The 20,834-nt window shown below is 39.7% G+C and overlaps 1 protein-coding gene across 3 annotated transcripts in view; it reads right to left on the reverse strand.

Moving 5' to 3' along the window:
• GATAD2B (GATA zinc finger domain containing 2B) overlaps positions 1 to 20,834 on the reverse strand; it is a 79,716-nt gene that overhangs the window by 11,959 nt on the left and 46,923 nt on the right. For all 3 annotated transcript variants that reach the window (XM_018046146.1, XM_018046145.1, XM_018046144.1), the window contains one exon: positions 3,373 to 3,708. In XM_018046146.1, coding sequence (XP_017901635.1) covers positions 3,373 to 3,707 — 335 coding nt within the window. In that variant the 5' untranslated portion in view covers position 3,708. The remainder of the gene's footprint in view (positions 1 to 3,372; positions 3,709 to 20,834) is intronic.

Genomic DNA, 20,834 nt, shown 5'->3' on the forward strand with positions numbered 1-20,834 from the left:
GGCCAAAAGAAGGTACTGTTGTCAATGGCTTGAGAGAATGGACAGTGCTAAGTATAATGTCTACAGCCTTCTGGAGGACTGAAACTCCACAATTAAATGTATGGGTCTTGCACGTACTTGCAAGTTCTACTTACCATCTTCCCTCAGGAAAAAAACTGTCTAGAAATGACTCTGAAATCTAAACCTTTCACACTGGCTATGCCCTATGGCCAATTCTAGTTATTAGACAACTTTAGTTTTGATCTTTCTGGGGCTAGTCTTAAAAAGCATCTTGTCCCTCTAAAATAAAAAATGGCACTCACTTTTTAACACCTAGATAACAAGAATCCTGCAAATTCTAACTGCCTGAGGGTCCCAAGTCAATGACCATATCCTATAATTCTCTCGTGATTTCTTAACTCAGATATCTTCACTGACTACTTTTTTGAAATCTACAGTGTAGTCAGGAGTATGTAGGTCTAAAACAATGTATTCTTAGGTCTTACTTAAACTTGTAACTCAAACCTTTTATAACTACAGATCTTCAGTCCTGAGAGCCTCTTGACCATTTCTCAGGGGTTCTTGTCTCAGATGCCATTGGGACTTGGATGCCTTTTGAACAAGGCACCTTGGATGGTTGGGATAGGCATTCAATTCCTCAACAGGGTAAAACTGAGGTTAACAAAACAAGCAAGCTTAGCTGAGGAAATAAATTAGGAAGACAGTGATAATAATAACTATCTTGGGGATTACTAAATTTGCCTGTATCACTTTATAACCACTGGTCACAGACACAAGCTGAAAATGTAGGGTTACAGAAAAAAGAAGTCACTAAAGGGAGAAAAGAACATTTTATACTCTAACCTCCAGTTCCTGGAGTAATGGTCAGGCCTAAACATACTGCATTTTTATTTATCGTTTCTATATTCCTTCATGCCCCACCCCCATCCCTAACGTAAGTAAACAACTTTGAGGTCTGGTAGATTTCTTTCTTCTACATGATTCCCCAATGTCTGCATCAACAGTCAGAAGCTCTTTCCAACCTGGCCTGGCTGGATACATACTTCACAAATTGTTTCTAACCTAAGGAATTCTCCTTGCTCAAATGAGTGGCACCTATCACTTAAGGACTACCCAGCACCAGAACAAGCAGAGATGTTACAGTATGGAGATTTGGGAATTGAGCGACACCTATCAGGAAGTTGTATCTGAGAAAACCCTAAATGATACTTCATTCCCAAATATAACTGACTCATAGTACACGGATAGCACAGGTAAGGATAAGCCCAAGTCAAGTTTCATTCCTCAACTTGTTTTTTTTTTTTTTTTACTTTTGACCTGGAACTCTGGCTTTTTATTAAACTTTTCTGGGGCTAGAAGTTATTTTGCTACTTTCCCAAACATACATATGATTTACAATACTTGCTGTTCCTAAGTATGCTGCTGCTGCTAAGTCACTTCAGAAGTGTCCGAGACTGTGTGACCCCACAGACGGCAGCCCACCAGGCTCCCCCGTCCCTGGGATTCTCCAGCCAACAACACTGGAGTGGGTTGCCATTTCCTTCTCCAATGCATGAAAGTGAAAAGTGAAAGTGAAGTCACTCAGTTGTGTCCAACTCTTCGCAACCCCATGGACTGTAGCCTACCAGGCTCCTCTGTCCATGGGATTTTCCAGGCAAGAGTACTGGAGTGGGGTGCCATCGCCTTCTCCATCTTAAGTATGAAACCCTACCAATTAGATATTATTGAAAGCCAGACGTGCTGCTGTTATCACTTTGTAACTCAGACTGGCAGATTCCCAGAAACTATAAAATTCCTAATCTTTATCCAGGTAATAAAAACAAAACCAGAACTGCCATGTCTCGATAGCATTCCAAAACCTAAGCAGTGCTGGTTTCATGCATATCTTATTTCACGGATACCATAACTTGCATAATTGATGGCAAAAAAAAAAGATATTTAGGCAATTATGATATGGCTATCGTTTCAAGAGCCCTTCCTTCTTTCTGCCTTTAAAGTCCCTCCTCCTTTTATTCACATCAAAGAAACCATTGTTCTCCATGCTGAGCAATCTATCAATCTTATTTCTTCTTACAAAAAGCTTGAGGCTAAATGGAAATAGCTGTCAGTGTATCTGGTCTGGTGAAAGGGAAGGAGAGCGACAGGGCAGACAGGGCCTATTTTTTTCATGCAGAATGGGGATCTAGATGGTTTACATCAAGCCTCTTTTCCTAGAGAACGTTAAGAACAGTGCCTAGTTTCCAAAGAATCAAGTTTCAAAAGTTCAATCCTCTAATAAAATTAAATGCAATGGGAGAGTTTTCAGGGTACTCTTTCAACAGAATTTATCTGTGATATAGTACAATTCCAACACCAGGGAGATCTTACCAAAATGTGTAACAATGTTTCTATGAAAAATACATTTTCAGTTCCAAATTTGGATGTAAGGAATCCACCTAACATTTCTCCTCTTCATTGACCCCAGTGAAGGAGGATTAGTCATTTGCTCCAGAAGGTTAAGGGTGATTACGGGGCAAGTGGATTGCTCAGGTGCATTATCTCATTCATCCACTTTTCTTTTTTTCCTAAAAAGGTCTAAGGGTTAGTCTATAATACTTTGCTGATACTACATATTGCTCCAAAAAATTTGTCTCTTCTTCCACAACCTCTACAGAACTTTTCTGACGTTTCTTAAGCGTTTTTAATGCTATTTACCAAGAATATTGTTCCCCTATTGGGTGTGATTTAAAAAAAATAACTCTGGGACAATACTACAAGTTAACAAGAAAAGGTAGAGAAAGAAACCTAAGTAAGATTATAACGATTCCTTTTTCCTTCTTCCTTGTTCTGTGTATGTGAGAGAAAGCACAAGCATGAGGGTACTTGTGTAAGTGAATGTGAATGTGTATGCATGTTTGGGGTTCGGGGAACGTGGCACAAATGAAGTAAAAATGCAGATGATTAGCACATGAAGAAGACAGAACACACAAGAAAAGAGAGGCCCATACTCTTGGAGGTAATAAAAGCTGGGTATCCATAATAAACAGATCTCAAAACTCCCGGGACGATCTGAAGAAATGACTGGTTTTGCCTCCTAAAACGGCCTAAAATTAGACTGAAAGTATATTAACTCACTTCTAGTTGGGGTACCAACTCTTCCTGCCTCCTTGATCCAGCAATGGCTACTTTATCTTAAGGATAATGATTTTTAGAGGCACTTATTTTCATTCAGAAATAAGAGGAATTCATGGTCAAGCTAGATGGCACAGATACACCTTCATTCAAGAAGCTTTAGGAAGAAAAACCCCTTCCTCTCATTGGAATTCATTACTTTTCCATAGGCTTAGTTTATGAGAAGACCTTAACTATGGAGGCAGCTGAATCAAGCCATACCTCCGTCTGGCACTCATATCTACAGGTTCATCATTGATGTTTTCTTTGCCTGGCCTTCCAGCAGTCCTGTTGTCTCCATGAGGCCTGAGATTCCCATTAAGCTTCTCTTCATAGCCCTTGACTCCACTGCCATCTTGTTTAGTGGGTAACTCATGTGGCACCTCAAGATTTGCCAAATCCTTTCGTTTGAGCAGTGCCAACATTTTCAGACGTTCCATGGCCTCATGCCCTTCCATTTTGAGTCGTTTAGCCAGGACATCATCTCGCTCATCAGCTGGGTCCAAGCTCCGCTTCAACAGATTCAGGCGAAGAGCATCCTCTGTCATTCTATCCATCCTATGGAAAGAAACATTCGAGTGCAATCAGAATAAAGTCCCTTAAACAGTCCACAAGGAAAGAAGAATCACAGGCATATAAACGGAAGGTCAAAGTTAACTGAGCTAACATTCTACCTTATAACTTTCTAGACGATCTGTATTAAAGGAGGTATCATCTCAAGCTCAGCAGTGAAAGTAAACCTCCAAATGCCTTCCAGTCATCGAGGTTCTTACTGTGCAGATGTCTGAAACCAAAGACCATACTCACTGAGATAATCCATTAAGAACCTACATCTCTCAAAAAAGTAAACATCCTTTTGTGACTGGCCTTTTGTATATGCATGCTCAAAGTCAGATGCTTTGGTTTTAACTCTCATGCCAAATTCTTCTCCTAGAAAAGACTCTTTTATGAATGGGAGGTTCCTCAGGTCACCCATGCCTATCTTTAACTGGCCTATCTTACTGATGGAGAAATATGAGAAAGATTAATTAGACAAAGGGCATCTAACAGAAATCCTCAGTTGTCTGGATATAGCAAGGGTCAGAGGGGCCCACTGTTATCTGCCCTCAATTCTATACAGATTCAGTATCTTAAGATACTTTGTTCAGCAAAGAACTCAGGCACATAGGAAGATAAAAGGTACTATGTTCTTTACTCTCACAGCAAAATTACAGGCAAGCTAATTATCATTTTTCCTTCTCATTTTGATTTATTACACTAACAAAATCTAGCTGCAAAATTTCTCCAACACTTGCAAATCCAGGGTTACCTTGCTGGTAGGAAACAGCAATGTGTCACTGGAAAGAAAATCTTTTGAGGCATCAAAACATAGGTTCTAACTGCTGTTGACTTTTACAGGTCGGACATTTGACAAGTGACTTTACCTTCCCAAATCTCAACTTTCATCTGTAAGAGTGGGTACTCAGAAAAGCGTTCAGTAAAATTTAATTTCTATGCCCTCAGGACAGAACTTTCACACATAAGATACAAGATTCAGCTTGATAATTCACAGACTCAAGTAGTAGGACAGAGCAGATTACCAGTGTTAATTGGTGCTCTTACAAAGAAAAGTATGTATGTGCTTGCAGCATCTTCCTTCCTGTAGTGCAGAGTAAAATATAACTCTTCTAATTATAATAAGGAAAAAGAGTAACCAACAAAAGAATTTCCAACAAAAGGAAACAGAACTTTTGGAGAACAGAGAGAAGTCAGAACTCAGACCTCTGAATTTTCAAGTAATGTTTCTTAACTCTTCCCTTTTTCAAAGAACAGCCTTGTTGAGATATAATTCACATTTCATACAGTTCACCTATTTAAAGTGTATAATTAAGTGGTTTTTAGTATACCCACAGAGTTGTGCAATGATCACCACAATCAGTATTAGAATATTTTCATTATCTCCTCCTTAAAAAAAAAAACCCATACCTATTAGCAGTCACTCTCTTCCCCCTTTACCTCTATACCTAATTGAATTTATCTCTAGATTTGCCTATTTTGCACTTTTATATAAATGGAATTATACAATATGTAGTCTAATTGACTTTTTTCACTTACCAGTATGTTTTTAAGGTTCATTCATGTAGCATATATCATTGCTTCATATTTTTTATGGTCTAATGATATTTCATGGTATGGATATATATTTTGTTTATTCATTTATCAACTGATAGACATTTGGGTCTTTCCTCCATGTTTTAATTTTCTCAGCCGCCCTGTGCGGCATGCAGGATCCTAATTCCCTGACCCGAGATAGAACTCATGCCCCCCATGGTGGAAGCACGGAGTCTTAACCACTGGCTCACTAGGGAAGTCCCCTACTTTTTACTATTATGAATACTGTTATGAACTTCTGTACACACGTTTCTGTACCGACATGTCTTCAATTCTCTTGAATGTATACCAACAAGTAGAATTGCTGGGTCCTATGGTAACTCTCTTTTGAACGTTTTGAAGAATTGTTAGGCTGTTTTTCCAAAGTGGCTGCACCATTTCACATTACCACCAGCAGAGTACAAGGGCTCCAATTTCTCCATATCCTCTTAATTTTCTTTAAACAGCTTCAGATATGAAACATATTATAGCATATAGAAACACTCATTAGCTGCAGGTTCCCCGAAGATTTACTTTGACATGTGTTATTTCTGAAGTGGTTTACCTCTTCAGAAAAATACCCCCAGATGGACTGACTGGAAAGTTGAATGAACACCAAAAAGTTAAGCCCTAATTCCACAGTAACAATGTCCTGAGTAACTTGATCAACACCTCACAGTGAGAGTATGATTGAGAATACCATGAGGAACTGCAAAGGGTAAAAAACAACTAACTACACACCTAGGTGAAAAAAGTACTTCAGAAAAGTACACAGCAAAATATACGAATGTGTGTTAATACAGTATACTGTTTTGAGATAAATTATCTTTACGAGCACTGAGGGAATGACAAAATGACAAAATTCAACAACCTGGTGCTGGCTGGAAATTGGGATGCCATCATTAGCTTGGCTTCTTCAACTGATGGTTATACAAGTAACTAATCAGTTCAAATAATTTCACCTTTGTTATAATGATATAAATGGGTACACTGCAAGTTGTGAGAAACCAGAACCAGGTATTTGAATGTCTGAGGTAAGCAATCTTTCCCAACAGATGGCTTGACAACTCTGATTAAATTTTCCTTGCCCACTCTTGACTTTACTGACCCAACTTTATATACTCACAGCCATCCTGCCTCAAAATCCAATGAGATATGGATGACTCTTTAAAACCACCAGACTAAATGAAGTCAGCCAGACAGAGAAGGAGTATTTTACGGTTCCACTTATATGAGTTACGTAAGGCATATTCCCCCTGGAGGAGGGGCATGGCAACCCACTCCAGTATTCTTCCCTGGAGAATCCCATGGATAAGAGAAAACTGGTGGGCTACAACCCATAGGGTCGAGAAGAGTCAGACATGACTGAAGTGACTTAGCAAGGCATATTCATGGAGATAAAGCAGAATAGAGGCTATCAGTGACTTGGGGTGGAGAGAAGGTAGTGAGAAGTTACTATTTAATGGGAACAGTGTCTCTGGGATGAAGAAAAAGTTCTTAAATGGACAGTAGTGATGGCTGCACAACACTGTGAAAGTAATAAAAAGTGAATTCAACATTTAAAAATGGTTAAACTAGGGACTTCCCTGAGGTCCAGAGGCTAAGACTCTGTGCTTGTAATGCAGGGGGCTCAGGTCTGATCCCTCGTCAGGGAACTAGATCCCACATGTCACTACTAACACCTGGTGCAGTCAAATAAATAAATTAAATAGATAAAAATAAATATTAAAAAAAGGTAAAAACGGTAAATTTTATGTTATGTATAGCTTGCCACAACAAGGAAAAAAAATCCAATTTAGTAGAAACAGATTAAAAAAGGCCACGAATGATATCTTCAGGGTGATGAAAATGTTCTAAAGCTAGATTGTAGTTATAGCCACAGAACTCTGTACATTTATTTTTAAAAAATTGCTGAATCATACACTTATACACCAATAAACCTGTAAAAATAATATTCAATGTAAGCTGAGTTAGCGCTAAGTTGCTTCAGTTGTGTTCCACTCTTTGCAACCCCATGGACTGTAGCATACCAGGCTCCTTTGTCCATGGGATTCTCCAGGCATGAATAATGGAGTGGGTTGCCATTTCCTGCTCCAATGTTAAGCTGGTCACACATAAATTCCTCTCCAAAAAGAAAAACAAAAATTCTGTAAAATGAAATGCTGTATGTTGTCTTTTAACACCTAATCAAACTTTTCTGCTTTTTCCAGGCTTCAAATAATAACCATATTTCTTAAGTACCTACTTAAAAGCCAAACATGTTACTAGACACTTTATCATGCTTCCTTATTTAAATCTCCTCAACAAGTTACTAAGTGGTATTATCTCTACTTTAGAGGTGAAAAAGTGTCAAATCAAGTATCCTAAGACTGCAAAGCTTTACACAGTGAATCTAGAATTGCAATGCATGTCTAGCTCACTTCAAAAATCTACTATAGGGCTTCCCTGGTGGCTCAATGGTAAAGAATCTGCCTGCCAATGTAGGAGACATGGGTTTGATCCCTGGTCTGGGAAGATCCCACATGCCACGGGCACTGCAACTAGAGTGTAGCCCCTGCTCTCCACAACTAGACAAAAGCCCACAGAGCAACAAAGAGCTGACACAGTCAAATACAAATAAGTAAAACTGAAAACAAAATCATCCACACTAAAAAATCCTAAAAAAAAAAATATATATATATATATATATATTTTACAGCTATTCCTCCCCACCCTGTCAAAAAAAAAAAATCTATTATACAGTACATCTCCCTGCTCGGAGCGAAATAATCTTAAGAAGCGGTGTTGTGGACTCATGCATTTGCACATGCATCCAACCCATCTATCCCCCCAGACATTAAACATATACAATGTGCCAAGTTCTGGGTTAGGTACTAGAAGTAAAGGTGAAAAAAAGACCAGGTTACTGTCCTTAACAATTTCATTCCGACAGGAGACAAGACGTGTATGTAACTAAAGTACTTAGATGTTATAAGAACTCATTATCTCTGCCTTTGCTATATCCTGCTTTTTCTTCCTTATACTGAATTCAATTCATTCAGAGGCAAAAGCTAGAAGCCTGGAAATCATCTTTAACTTTTCCAGACTCTTAATCTAAGTCACTAAGTTCTATCAATTCTATTATCTTCCTCTCAATGAGAAAATTTAGCCATTCCCTTGTATAAGGGCTGTTCCCAAGACAGGGATTGAACCTGGGTCTGCTGCACTGCAGGCGGATTCTTTACCTTCTGAGCCACCAGGGAAGCCCCAAATGAGAAAATAGGTAGTGCTGGCATGCTGCTACTGGCAGCCGTCTTGGTCATGAGGGAAGGCAGTTTGCAGATAAAGCAGATGCTGTGCACTGTAGAACATTGAGAGGAGAGCTAATTACATAGCTGTGCCACCAAAGCAAACTACTCTGAAGCTAGTCCTGTTACACAGACCAGTAAATTCCTTTAACGTTTAAGCCAGTATGAACTGGATTTTCTGATGGACAGGGAGGCCTGGCATGCTGTGATTCATGGGGTCGCAAAGAGTTGGACACGACTGAGCGACTGAACTGAACTGAAAACCGAAAATATCCAAATGGATAGACAGCTCTGTCAGAAATGCTGAAATGAAATCAAGGTGGAGATATCCAATAAACAAGTGAATATATGATACACAAACAACAGCACCAGAGTTCAGGCCAGAGCTGGAGACAAATATTTGAACAGATAAAGAAGATAACTGAAATAATGTATGGGGATGAATGAAACTGAATATACAGTCGGAAGAAGAGCCAAGGATAGAGCCTTGGGCAATACCTACATTTAAGGATTGGTTGGTCAGAGGAAACTAAGTAGAGCTAAGGGAAAACTAGGAAAGCATGACACGTCAACAAATGAAAGGAGAGTACCTGTGTGCAACAATTACAGCAGAAAAATGTCCAGCTTTAAATTCATTGCTAACTGTTGCAAAAACCTAAGAATGGCCAGATGGTGACACAGCTTTAGAGTCATGCTTGTCGAGTTTTCAACTCACTGTTACCCCCAAATCAAAATACAGGGGTGCAGTGAAGACTTTTAGAAGATCCTGAGGTGGAAGAGGATGGAGGGATAGAGGTGAGCAAAACGAATTAATATCTACTGAGTCGACTGCTATTTAGTAGGCAATATATAAGGCCCTTTATATATATTCCCTCATTTAATCACATTAAAGTTATTTTTAGTGAACTAAATATTATAGATTGGGCTTCCCTGATAGCTCAGTTGGTAAAGAATCCACCCGCAATGCAGGAGACCTTGGTTCAATTCCTGGGTCGGGAAGATCCCCTGGAGAAGGGATATGGAGGAGGAAATGGCAACCCACTCCAGTATTCTTGCCTAGGGAATCCCATGGACAGAGGAGGCTGGCAGACTAGAGTCCATGGGGTCAGGAAGAGTCAGACATGACTGCAGTGACTTAGCATGCATGCAAACATTATAGATACAATTGAAGCACCCTGTGTAACTTTCCCACCAAACCATTCTACCCTCCCTTCCTCCCTCCTCAGAAAGCCATTGTAATGGATCTGTTATCACTACGTAACATATATGAAAGAAAGTGAAAGTGAAGTCGCTCAGTCGTGTCTGACTCCTCACGACCCCATGGACTGCAGCCCACCAGGCTTCTCAGTCCATGGGATTTTCCAGGCGAGAGTACTGGAGTGGGCTGCCATTTCCTTCTCCAGGGGATATTCTTGACCCAGGAATCAAACCCGGGTCTCCTGCATTGAAGGCAGACGCTTTACCCTCTGAGCCACCAGGGAAAATATATAGTATACTTTGTATATTTTATTTGTTTAGGATCTTAGTTCCCTCAGGAGCAATCAAATCCAGGTCCTCTTAAGTGGAAGGGTGGGGTCCTAACCACTGGACCACCAGGGAATTCCTTAGTTTGTGTAATTTTAAAAGTAGCTCTTATATGTATCCTTTTTCATTTTGCTTTTTTAATGCTTAATTTATCCAAGTAAATATATGAAGCTCTAGTTCATTTAACTGCTGTGTAGAATTCCACAGCAAAAAATATTTGATTTAGTAATCCTCTCTCCAGTTCAGCATTTAGGCATCAATTTGTTGATGTTAAAACCAATGCTCTGATTTCCACTTCTAGTCAAGATGGTGTAACACAGGCCGGATATGCCCGCTCACCTGCAACAAAAAACCTCTACAAAAAACACGTGAAACAAAGTCTTCAAGACAGCAGACATGAGCCTACCAAGGACAGTGATCCCAGAGGGACAGGAAACAAACGAAATAAGCTCTATAACTCACTTGTTTACTGCCATAGGAGCATTTCTAGGACACGATCCAGGGATGGGAAATGAGAAGAGCCAGGCAGACTCTTGAGTTGAAGAGATGGAGATGAGGGTGTAAGGGTATAGCAAGACAAAGACGGCTACATTTCAAAAAGGACAAAGTACCATATAAGTTAAGAGCTGCAGAAAGATGGCGATCATAAAAAAGACAGGTGAAGTACTGGGCATGTAGAGAGGGTAGAATCTTCACACATTGCTGGTAGGAATGTAAAATGATACAGTCACTTTGGGAAATGGCTTGGCAGTTCCTCACAAAGTTAAACATAGAGTTACCATATAACACAGCAATTCCACTGCTAGGAGAACCAAAAACATCTCTACACAAAAATCTGGACACAAGTGCTCACAGCAGCATTATTCATAATAGCTGAAAAGTGGAAACAACCCAAATATCCATTAACTGATGAAAAACGAAAATGATAAATGAAATGTGGTATATTCATACAATGATATACAGTCACTGTATAAACGCTGTATAATAGCTGTAAAAAGGAATGAAGTGCTGATACATGTTACAACATAGATGAACCCTGAAAACACTACCCTAAGTAAAGGATGCCATATCTATGCCAACACTATCCTAAGTAAAGGCCCTATATTGTATGATTCCAGTTACATGAAAAGGCAGATCTATGGAAACAAAGCAGCCAGTGGTTGCCTAGAACTGAGGAGAGGGGCGAAATAGAGAATGACTGCTAAGGGGTAGGCGTGTTCTGTTTGGAGTGATGAAAATGTTCTAATCTTAGACTGTGGTAACATTTGCACAACTCTGACTATACTAAAACCATTGAACTGTATATAAATGGGTGAATCTTATGGTATGCGAAATATATCTCAATAAAGATGTTTAAAAATACAAGGGATGATAATAAGAGCAGATTCGATTATTAAAGGAAAAAAAAAAAGACTAGCGAACCAGAAGACATAGCAATAAAAATTATTGAAAATTAAACAAAGAGAAAAAGTAAAAGAATAAATGTCTCAGGAGACTAGAGGACAACGTGAAGCAACCAGGTATACAGATAACTGGAGTCTCTCAAAGACTGGAGAGAGATGAAGCGCATAGAAAAAAAAATATGAAGAAATAATGGCAAATGAATAAATGATGAAAACTATAGGTCTACAAATCCAAGAACCTCAACAAACCCCAAACATGAGAGACATGGGGTGGGGGTGGGGGGGCCACACCAAGGGACATCATAATCAAATTGCTCAAAACTACTACAGACAGACTTCCCTGGTGGTCCAGTGGTTAAGAATTTGCCAATGCAGAGGACACAGGTTCAATTCCTGTTCCAGGAAGATTCCACATACCTTGGGGCAACCAAACCCCCGCATGGTACTAAAACCTGCACAATTAGCATCTACGCACTGCAATAAGAGAAGCCACAACAATTAGAAGCCTGCGCACAGAAACGAAGACCCAGTGCAGCCAAAAAACAAAAAGAACGAACTACTACAAAATCTTGCAAGCAGCCGAAGTGAGAGGGGGAAAAGATATGTTTACATGTGAAGACAAGGATAACATCAGATTTCTTGATGGAAACAATGTAAAAGAGAACACAGTAACATCTTTAAAATACTGAAAGAAAAAGTATCTGACAATCTAAAACACCATACCTGTCAAAAAGTATCTTTTAAAAACAAAGATGAGATGAAGACTTTTTCAGTCTTTTAAAATTTCCTTTATCAATCTTCTCCTTTACAATTTATATTTTTTGTATCATAAAAGTTCCACTAGGACTTCCCTGGTCATCCAGCTGTAAAGAATCCATCTGCCAATGCAGGGGACATGGGTTCGATCCCTGGTCTAGGGATACTCCACATGCCTTGGGGCAACTAATCCTGTGTGCCACAACTACCGAGTGCCAGCTCTGGAGCCTGCCAGCTGCAAACTACTGAACCCACACACCACAACTAATGCACCCAGGCACTCTAGAGCCTGTGCTCCGCAACAAGAGAAGTCACTGCAGTGAGAAGCCCTCACACTGCAACCACAGGGTAGCCCAAGCTCACAGCAAACAGAGAAAGCCCTCGTGTAGCAACGAAGACCCAGTGCAGCCAAAAGTAAGTCAATACAATTTTTCTTAAAAGTTCTTTTAATTATAGCCTCAAAGCTTATTTTGTCTGAAAACTATATACATAGTTCTGTTATACATAAAGGAGGTAAGCAACAATGATTTACTGTGTAGTACAGGAATTATATTCAATATCATATAATAAACTATAAAGGAAAATAATCCGAATTACTTTGCATTACATCTGAAACACACTGTTATGAATCAATTATACTTCAATTTTTAGAAAAAGTATTATTAACTACAGTCACCATGCTATATGTCACATCTCCATGACTTATTTTATAACTGGAAGTTCGTAGCTTTTGATCCCCTCCCCTCATTTTTTGTTTCATTCCTCCCCACCCCACCGGGCAACCACCAATCTGTCCTCCGCACCCAAGAGTTGGTGTTTTTGTTTTGTTTAGATTCAACATTATTAGTGAGATCTTTTTCTTTCTGACTTACTTCACTTAGCATAATGCCCGCAAGGTCCATCCATGTTGTCACAAACGGCAAGATTTCCTTTTTTACAGCTAATAATTCCATTTTGTGTGTGTGTGTGTACACACACATGTAACATTTTGTTTACCTATTCATACACTGATGGACACTCAGGTTGCTTCCATGTCTTCACTATTGCAAACAATACTGCAAAAAACATGAGGGTGCATTATCTTTTCAAATTAGTATTTTTGTTTCCTTTAGATAAATACCCAGAAGTGGAACTGCTGGATGATACCGTAGCTCTAGTTTCAATTTTTTTTTTTAGGAAACTCCATACTGTTTTTCAAAATGACTGCACCAATTTACCACCAACAGTGCACAGGATTCCCATTTCCCATCTTCACCAATACTAATTTCTTGTCTTTTTGATAATAGCCATTATAACAATTGTGAGATAACATCTCACTGTGGTTTTGTTATTTCCCTGATGATTAGTGATGCTGAACACCTTTTCACATACCTGTTGCCATCTCTATGTCTTTTTCATTTTTGGCCTTGAGGGATCTCAGTTCCCCAATCAGGGACTGAGCTCATGCCACAGCAAAGCCTGGAATCCTAACCACTAGGCCGCCCGGGAATTGCACATGTATTTGCCTTCATGATCATTTCCTCTTGCTCTCCTTCTCTAGTATCTGCTCATATTCTTAGTTCTAACTCTAGGCATGCCCTTGGGTTCAACTGTGTGCCTTTCCTCTATCTGCACCCACTCCGTACCCTACATAATCTCATATATTCCTATAGCTTAAAAGAACACCTATTTGCTAATTCTCAAATTTATGTTCTTAGACCTTATCCCTCCTCTAAAAATTCTTTTATATATATTCAACTGCCTAAATGCTATCTTCATTTAGGTGTCTAACAGGCATTTTATGAACTTATGTCCAAAACTGAATTCATGAACTCTCAGAATAAAAACTTTGTCTTCCTCTAGTGTTTCCCTCCTCAGTGAATGACACCACCATTTAACCAACTGCTCATATGAAACTCTATGCAATCCTTCTTTGTTCCCTCACATGCCTACACGCATTCCATCTGTAAATTCTGTAAGCACTCCTTTTTAGATATATTTCAAATGCAACCCCTTATCACCACTTTCATGTTATTATTCTAGTCCAAGCTATTGTCATCTCCTGCTCAGACTATTGCAATTTTTAAAACTCTGCTTCTGCTCTTCTCAGCCTATGTTCCATAGAGAAATCAGAGTGCTCTTTCTAAAATTTAAGTGGTATCATATCTTTGCTCAAAATGCTTTAATGGCATCTGTGGTGGTTTACAAACACTGTCTCCCCAAATTCTTTGAAAGTCCTCACACCAAGAGGTGGTGGTGATGGGGATCTATGTTCCCTTCTCTTGAATCTAGGTGGGTTCATAACTGTTTCCATCTGTAGAATATAGCAGAAGTGATGCTGGGTGACTTCTGCCACTGGGTCAAAAAGCAATGCAGGTTTTGTCTTATTCTCTGGAATGCTGAAGTCTGGAGATCTGAGCTGCTTTCTGAGAAGTACAACTTCCCTGAGGCTGCCATGGTGTGAAGAAGCAGAGCCTCAGGGAGAGGTCACATGTAGACACTTCAGTTGGCAGGTCTACTCTTTAAGTCATCTTAGCCCAGGAACCAGACATGTAAGTCAATGAGCCTTCAGATGATTCCTGCCCCCAACTAATACCTCTTCCCCACTTTTGCAGCTTTTCAGCTGCAGCCCCAGACACTGTAAAGCAGAAACGAGCCATCAAGGCTGTGCCGAATTTGAATCAATTCCTGACCCACAAAATCCCAAAGCATAATAAAACAGCTGTCTTAGGTTACTATGTTTAGGGTAACTAATTTGTCATATATACAGCAATAGTAACCAGAAGAGCACTGCAAGTCTTTATCATAGCCTGTAAGGCCCTACATAACTTGGCCCACTATCTTGTGACTACATCTTCCAATACCCTCCCGCTGCTCCCTTTCCAGTCTGTTTAGTCTCCCTGTTCTCTCCTGTTAGCCATGTGGCTTGCTCCCTTATTTGCTTCGTGTCTCAGAAAGATTTTCCCTAATACATGTACTAGGGAAAACAAACAACAACAAAAACAATGATCACCTTTCGTCATTACTCTGCAACCCCTTAAAAAGTTTTATTCTTCTTCTTGGTAATTATGACTACCTGGCATATTAGGCTTATATATGTTGGTCTGTTTCCCACCCACTAAAATATAAGCTCCATGGAACAGCTTTTTCTTCCTATTTTATTCAGTGCCTGACCCATAGTATGTACTAGATAAATACCTGCTGAATAGAAGACCACAATCTTCACTTCTTAAGATATTCTAGTTAGTTTTTTCAAATCTGTCTCTTCCAAAGCATTTTCTTTTCTTCTCAAATCTCTGTATTTAATAGTTTAAATACATTTATTTTATATAGTCAGTGGCTCTATTATCTGAAGTTTTCAGTTCCTGCTGCTGCCTCTTGTATCTGTGACTTTTGTTCATCATAAATGAATTGTTTTCTTGTGCTTTTTGTTATTTTTTAAAGAGCAGCCGGTCTTCACTAGGACTTTATCTGTAAGAATCCTGTATGGTTTGGATTGTGGACCTGTTCCTACAGAGTAGTTTTCATGTGCTTCTGCCAGCTACTGCAAGGATATATAAAGTGTTCTGAATAATTTTTTGTATTTATTTCTCAGCTTAGCGATCTCAGACAAAAATAATTTAAACTCATATGAGTTTGGTTCATACTTAAATTTTCAGGGTAGATTTCCACCCACCTCTAGTCAAAGACTAGGCTGAGACAGAAAATTTCTGTTTCCTTGAACTAGGGGATGGAATTTGTTATGGTCACCTCCTTTCCCTGAACATGCGCCTTTAAGGATCCTGGCTTTCATACGGGATTCTCACCTCTACTTCTGTTCTGTACAGGCCTAAAATGTTGTCTCTTGGACCCCTCGTGAGCATTAAGACCAAGTCTTTTAGGGACTTCCCTGGTGGTCCAGTGGTTCAGACTCCACGCTTCCACTGTAGGGGGCCGGGGTTCAGTTCCTGGTTGGGGAACTAAGATCCTGCATGCCGCACAGCGCGGCTGGAAAAAAAAAAGCAAGTCTTTCAGTTACTGAAACTAGAAAAGCGCCCCAGAACTGCCACAGTATTAAGTCACATACTCACTGCTCATTTTTAGTTCCCTTTTATTTTTGTGGTCCCTGAGAATTTTTCTTATTTCTTTCAGTTCAGGTTATGTGTTTAAAAAAAAAAAAAAAAAAAATGTTTATTCTACCCAGCATCACTAGGTGGTGTTTTGTAATGAAACTGCAAACAGTTTTAGTAACATGGTGTGCCATATTCCGGAGTCAAAAATGATGGTCTGAAAATTTTAAATTTATTTTCATAATAACTAGGCTCAGAGCAGAAAGGCTTCCCAGCTTATAATAAACAAAACAAGACCAAAGACCACTAACTGCAAAGAGAAAAACACAGCTTTACCAACAGAGAGATCTTGCTGTCACCTTAACCCATGCGTCTAAACTGGCAGTGTTAAACAGTGAAACAATCAGATATTATGTGCCTCTTAATGTGATGCAGTATGAAGACACAGCATCTCCCATGAAGTATTTTTCCAAAAACATATAAACATTACATTGAAGTCCAGTTTACAGGACATACAAAGAATCAGAGAACAAGCTACATGATATCATACAGAAACAATCTGACAAATCGTAGAACATGCTGCAAATCAGCTAGTCTGGTTTCTTCAAAAGCTGACATTAAAAATGTGGAGGAGGAGAGGGCTGCAAACTATTCTAGATTAAGAGACACTTAGAGACATACTGAATACAAGGTATGATATCTGATTAGATCTTGGTTTAAAAAGAAAATCTACAAAAGATATTCTAAGGAACAACTGGGGAAACTCCAAGTAGACTGGGCATTAGATAGTATTAGGGAATTACTATTAATCTTGTTAGGTGTGATAATGGTACTATGGTTGAAAAGAAAATTGTCCTTGTTTGGAGAAGCAACTATATTAGTTTTCTATGGCTGTTACAGTAAATTACCACAAACTAAGTGACTTAAACTTCACTAGGCATCCCTGGTGGCTCAGACTTGGTAAAGCATTTGTCTACAATGCGGGAGACCCGGGTTCAAGCCCTGGGTTGGGAAGATCCCCTGGAGAAGGGAATGGCAATCCACTCCAGGACTACTGCCTGGAAAATCCCATGGACAGAGGAGCCTGGTAGGCTACAGACAGTCGGACACAACTGAGTGACTTCACTTTCAAGTGACTTAAACAGTAGATTAATTTTTTGAAATATTTATTTATTTACTTGTTTGGCTGTGTTGGGTCTTAGTTGCAGTACACTAAGGGATCTTCGTTGTCTCATGCCGGATCCTTCATTATGGTGTACAGACTCTCTGGTTACAGCATGCAGCCTCAATAGTCGTGGTGCATGGGATCAGCTGCTCCGTGACATGTGGGATCTCAAGTTACCAGACCAGGGATGGAAGCTGCATCCCCTGCATAGCAAGGCAGATTCTCAATCACTGGATCACCAGGAAGTCCCTGAACAGTACAAATTTATTATCCTACAGTCTGGAAGTCCAAAGTCTAAAATGGGTCTTACTGGACCAAATTCAGGTCATCAGCAAGGCTTCTTACATTCCTCCTGGAATTTCTAGAGCAGTATCTATTTTCTTGCCTTTTCTAGCTGACCACCTGCTTTTCTTGGCTCATGGCCACTTCTCCATCTTCAAAGCCATCAATGCTGGGCCCACTCCTCATGTTGCCATAATTCTGACTTTCTTTTGCCTAAAATTTTCCATTTTTAAGAACGTTTGTGATTACACTGAGCCCACTCGGATAATACAGAATAATATCCATATTTTAAGGTTGAGCTTATTAACAACCTTAATTCCATCTGCTGTCTTGACTCCCTTTGCCAAGAAACTGAAATTCAATCATTCTGGGGATGAGGATGTGGACACCTTGGGGGAGGGGGCATTATTCTAACACTGTAATCTTCAGTATCAGGTGGGCCAAAATGTTCGTTCAGGTTCTTCTTACATCTTACGGAAATATCAATAAAAGCTTTGTGGCCAACCCAATATTTAGAGGTAAAGTCGAAAACTTAACTTTGAAATGATTCAGCAAAAATATGCATGTTACCTATCAATAAAGCAAATATGGCAAAACATTCATTGTTGACTCAAGATAGTAGTTATAGGACTTCTCTGGTGGTCCAGGGGTTAAGAATCCACCTTGCAATGTAGGGGGACCTAGGTTTGATCCCTGGTCTGGGAACTAAGACCCCCATATGCAGGAGAGCAACTAAGCCCGCGCACCACAACTAGAAAGCCCATGTGCCACAACTGCTGTAGCTCATGCACTGCAACTAGAAAGTCCAAGTGCCACAACAGAAGATCCCACGTGCAACTAACACCCGGCACAGCCAAAAACAGACAGACACATCAGATGAGAAATTTGGACTCCTCACTTCTTGCTTGCATATTTAAAAAAGAATAAACAGTATGTTTTATCAGTTCTGTTCAGTTACTCAGTCATGTCCTACTCTTTGCAACTCCATGGACTGCAGCATGCCAGGCCTCCCTATCCATCACCAGCTCCCAAAGCTTGCTCAAACTCATGTCCATTGATGATGCCATCCAACTATCTTTTCCTCTGTCGTCCCCTTCTCCTCCTGCCTTCAATCTTTCCCAGCATCAGGGTATTTTCAGTAAGTCAGTTCTTCACATCAGGTGGCCAAAGTATTGAAGCTTCAGCTTCAGCTTCAGCTTCAGCATTGTCCTTCCAATGAATATTCAGGACTGATTTCCTTTAGAATTGAATGGTTTGATCTCCTTGCAGTCCCAGGAATTCTCAAGAGTCTTCTCCAACACCACAGTTGAAAAGCATCAATTCTTCAACACTCAACCTTCCTTATGGTCCAACTCTCACATCCATAAATGACTACTGGAAAAACCATAGCTTTGACTACAAGGACCTTTGTTGGCAAAGCAATGTTTCTGCTTTTGAATGTGCTGTCTATGTTGGTCAAAGCTTTTCTTCCAAGGAGCAAGCATCTTTTAATTTCATGGCTGCAGTCACCATCCACAGCGATTTTGGAGCCCCCCAAAATAAAGTTTGTCACTATTTCCATTGTTTCCCCATCTATTTGCCATGAAGTGATAGGGCCGGATGCCATCATCTCAGTTTTTTGAATGCTGAGTTTTAAGCCAGCTTTTTTACTCGCCTCTTTAACTTTCATCAAGAGGCTCTTCAGTTCCTCTTCGCTTTCAGCCGTAAGGGTGGTGTCATCTGCATATCTGAGGTCATTGATATTTCTCCCGGCAATCTTGATTCCAGCTTGTGCTTCATCCAGCCCGGCATTTATCTGCTTTGTAACTTTTTATAAATAGAACTTAAAAATATATACATAGCTCTGGCTTGCCTTGTCTTTGCGTTCTTTCTTAGAACAAAGATTCCCTTTTCAACTGTATGCACTTAATAAAACTAGCTGCATATTAATAAAATATGTAAAGACTAGTCATCAAGCCTACTATATTCATCTATTCAGGTTCAAAAGTGGAGTGGTAAAAAGGAAGAAAAGAGCGATATAGGGAGAGCTCAGACTACAGAATGCTATGGCGTTCAGAATGTGGCATCCTAGTAAACAAGTCCTCATGAAAATTATAAACAGAAAGTGCAGAAACTATCATTTGTTCTTACATTTTAAAAGAGTGCAAATCCTGGTTTGCTTTCTACCACTGGGAGACATTGGCCACAGGTCTACCAAGACCTGTTCACCTGCATATAATGTGTTGCTGTGTTGAATCACTCAGTCGTGTCTGACTCTTTGTGACCCCATGGACTGTAGCCTGCCAGGCTCCTCTGTCCATGGGGATTCTCCAGGCAAGAATACTTGAGTGGGTTGCCATGCTCTCCTCCAGGGGATCTTCCCCCCAGGGATCAAACTCAGATCGCCCACAATGCAGGTGGATTCTTCAGGTCTGAGCCACCAGAGAAGCCCAGATAATATGTTAAGTATCTTCAAGTGAGAAAATCCAACAACACAGAAAAAAAGTTGAGGAAATGAAAACCTCCAACTCAAAGAAGGGATCAAGTGAAGATTCTCTTCAAATCAAACTGTTCTGAGGCATCTAGTATGTACACAGTAGTAAGAAATACAAGCAATTCAAGGATTAATTCAAGGATCATATAGTAATTGAGAAATCTGGAGATGTGTTTACCCTCAGAGAAAAAGTGACCTAGTAATAAGAGTGTTAAAATGTGGATGACTTCAAGGATAGACTCTAGGTTTCAGACTAGATAGCTGGTTTCTTCCCCCTTCTTGCAAGATTCTTCTTGCTTCTGCCACACAAGTTACACAAATGTGAGGAGGAATCCTTTCCTCTATCAACCTTATTCTTTCTCTTTATTCTATATTTACAACAGATATCACTTTTTAAATTAAGTTAGAAACTCTGAAGTCATGTGAGATGACTCCTTCCTACTTCACTCATTCAAACAAGTAGTTTTTTTCATGGATTCTAATATACATATTTTTTCTCTGTTTTAACCTCTGGTATCAGGGTGTATCTTACAACCAACAGCATTTGACAACTGACAGTATTTCTTCTTTCTTATTGGTTTATAAACTATTGATACATCTTAAAATCAATGGCATCTTCACATCTGCAGCAACGTG

The sequence above is a fragment of the Capra hircus genome, chromosome 3 (genome assembly GCF_001704415.2).
Source record: "Capra hircus breed San Clemente chromosome 3, ASM170441v1, whole genome shotgun sequence".
In the NCBI taxonomy this organism is placed as follows: Eukaryota; Metazoa; Chordata; class Mammalia; order Artiodactyla; family Bovidae; genus Capra; species Capra hircus.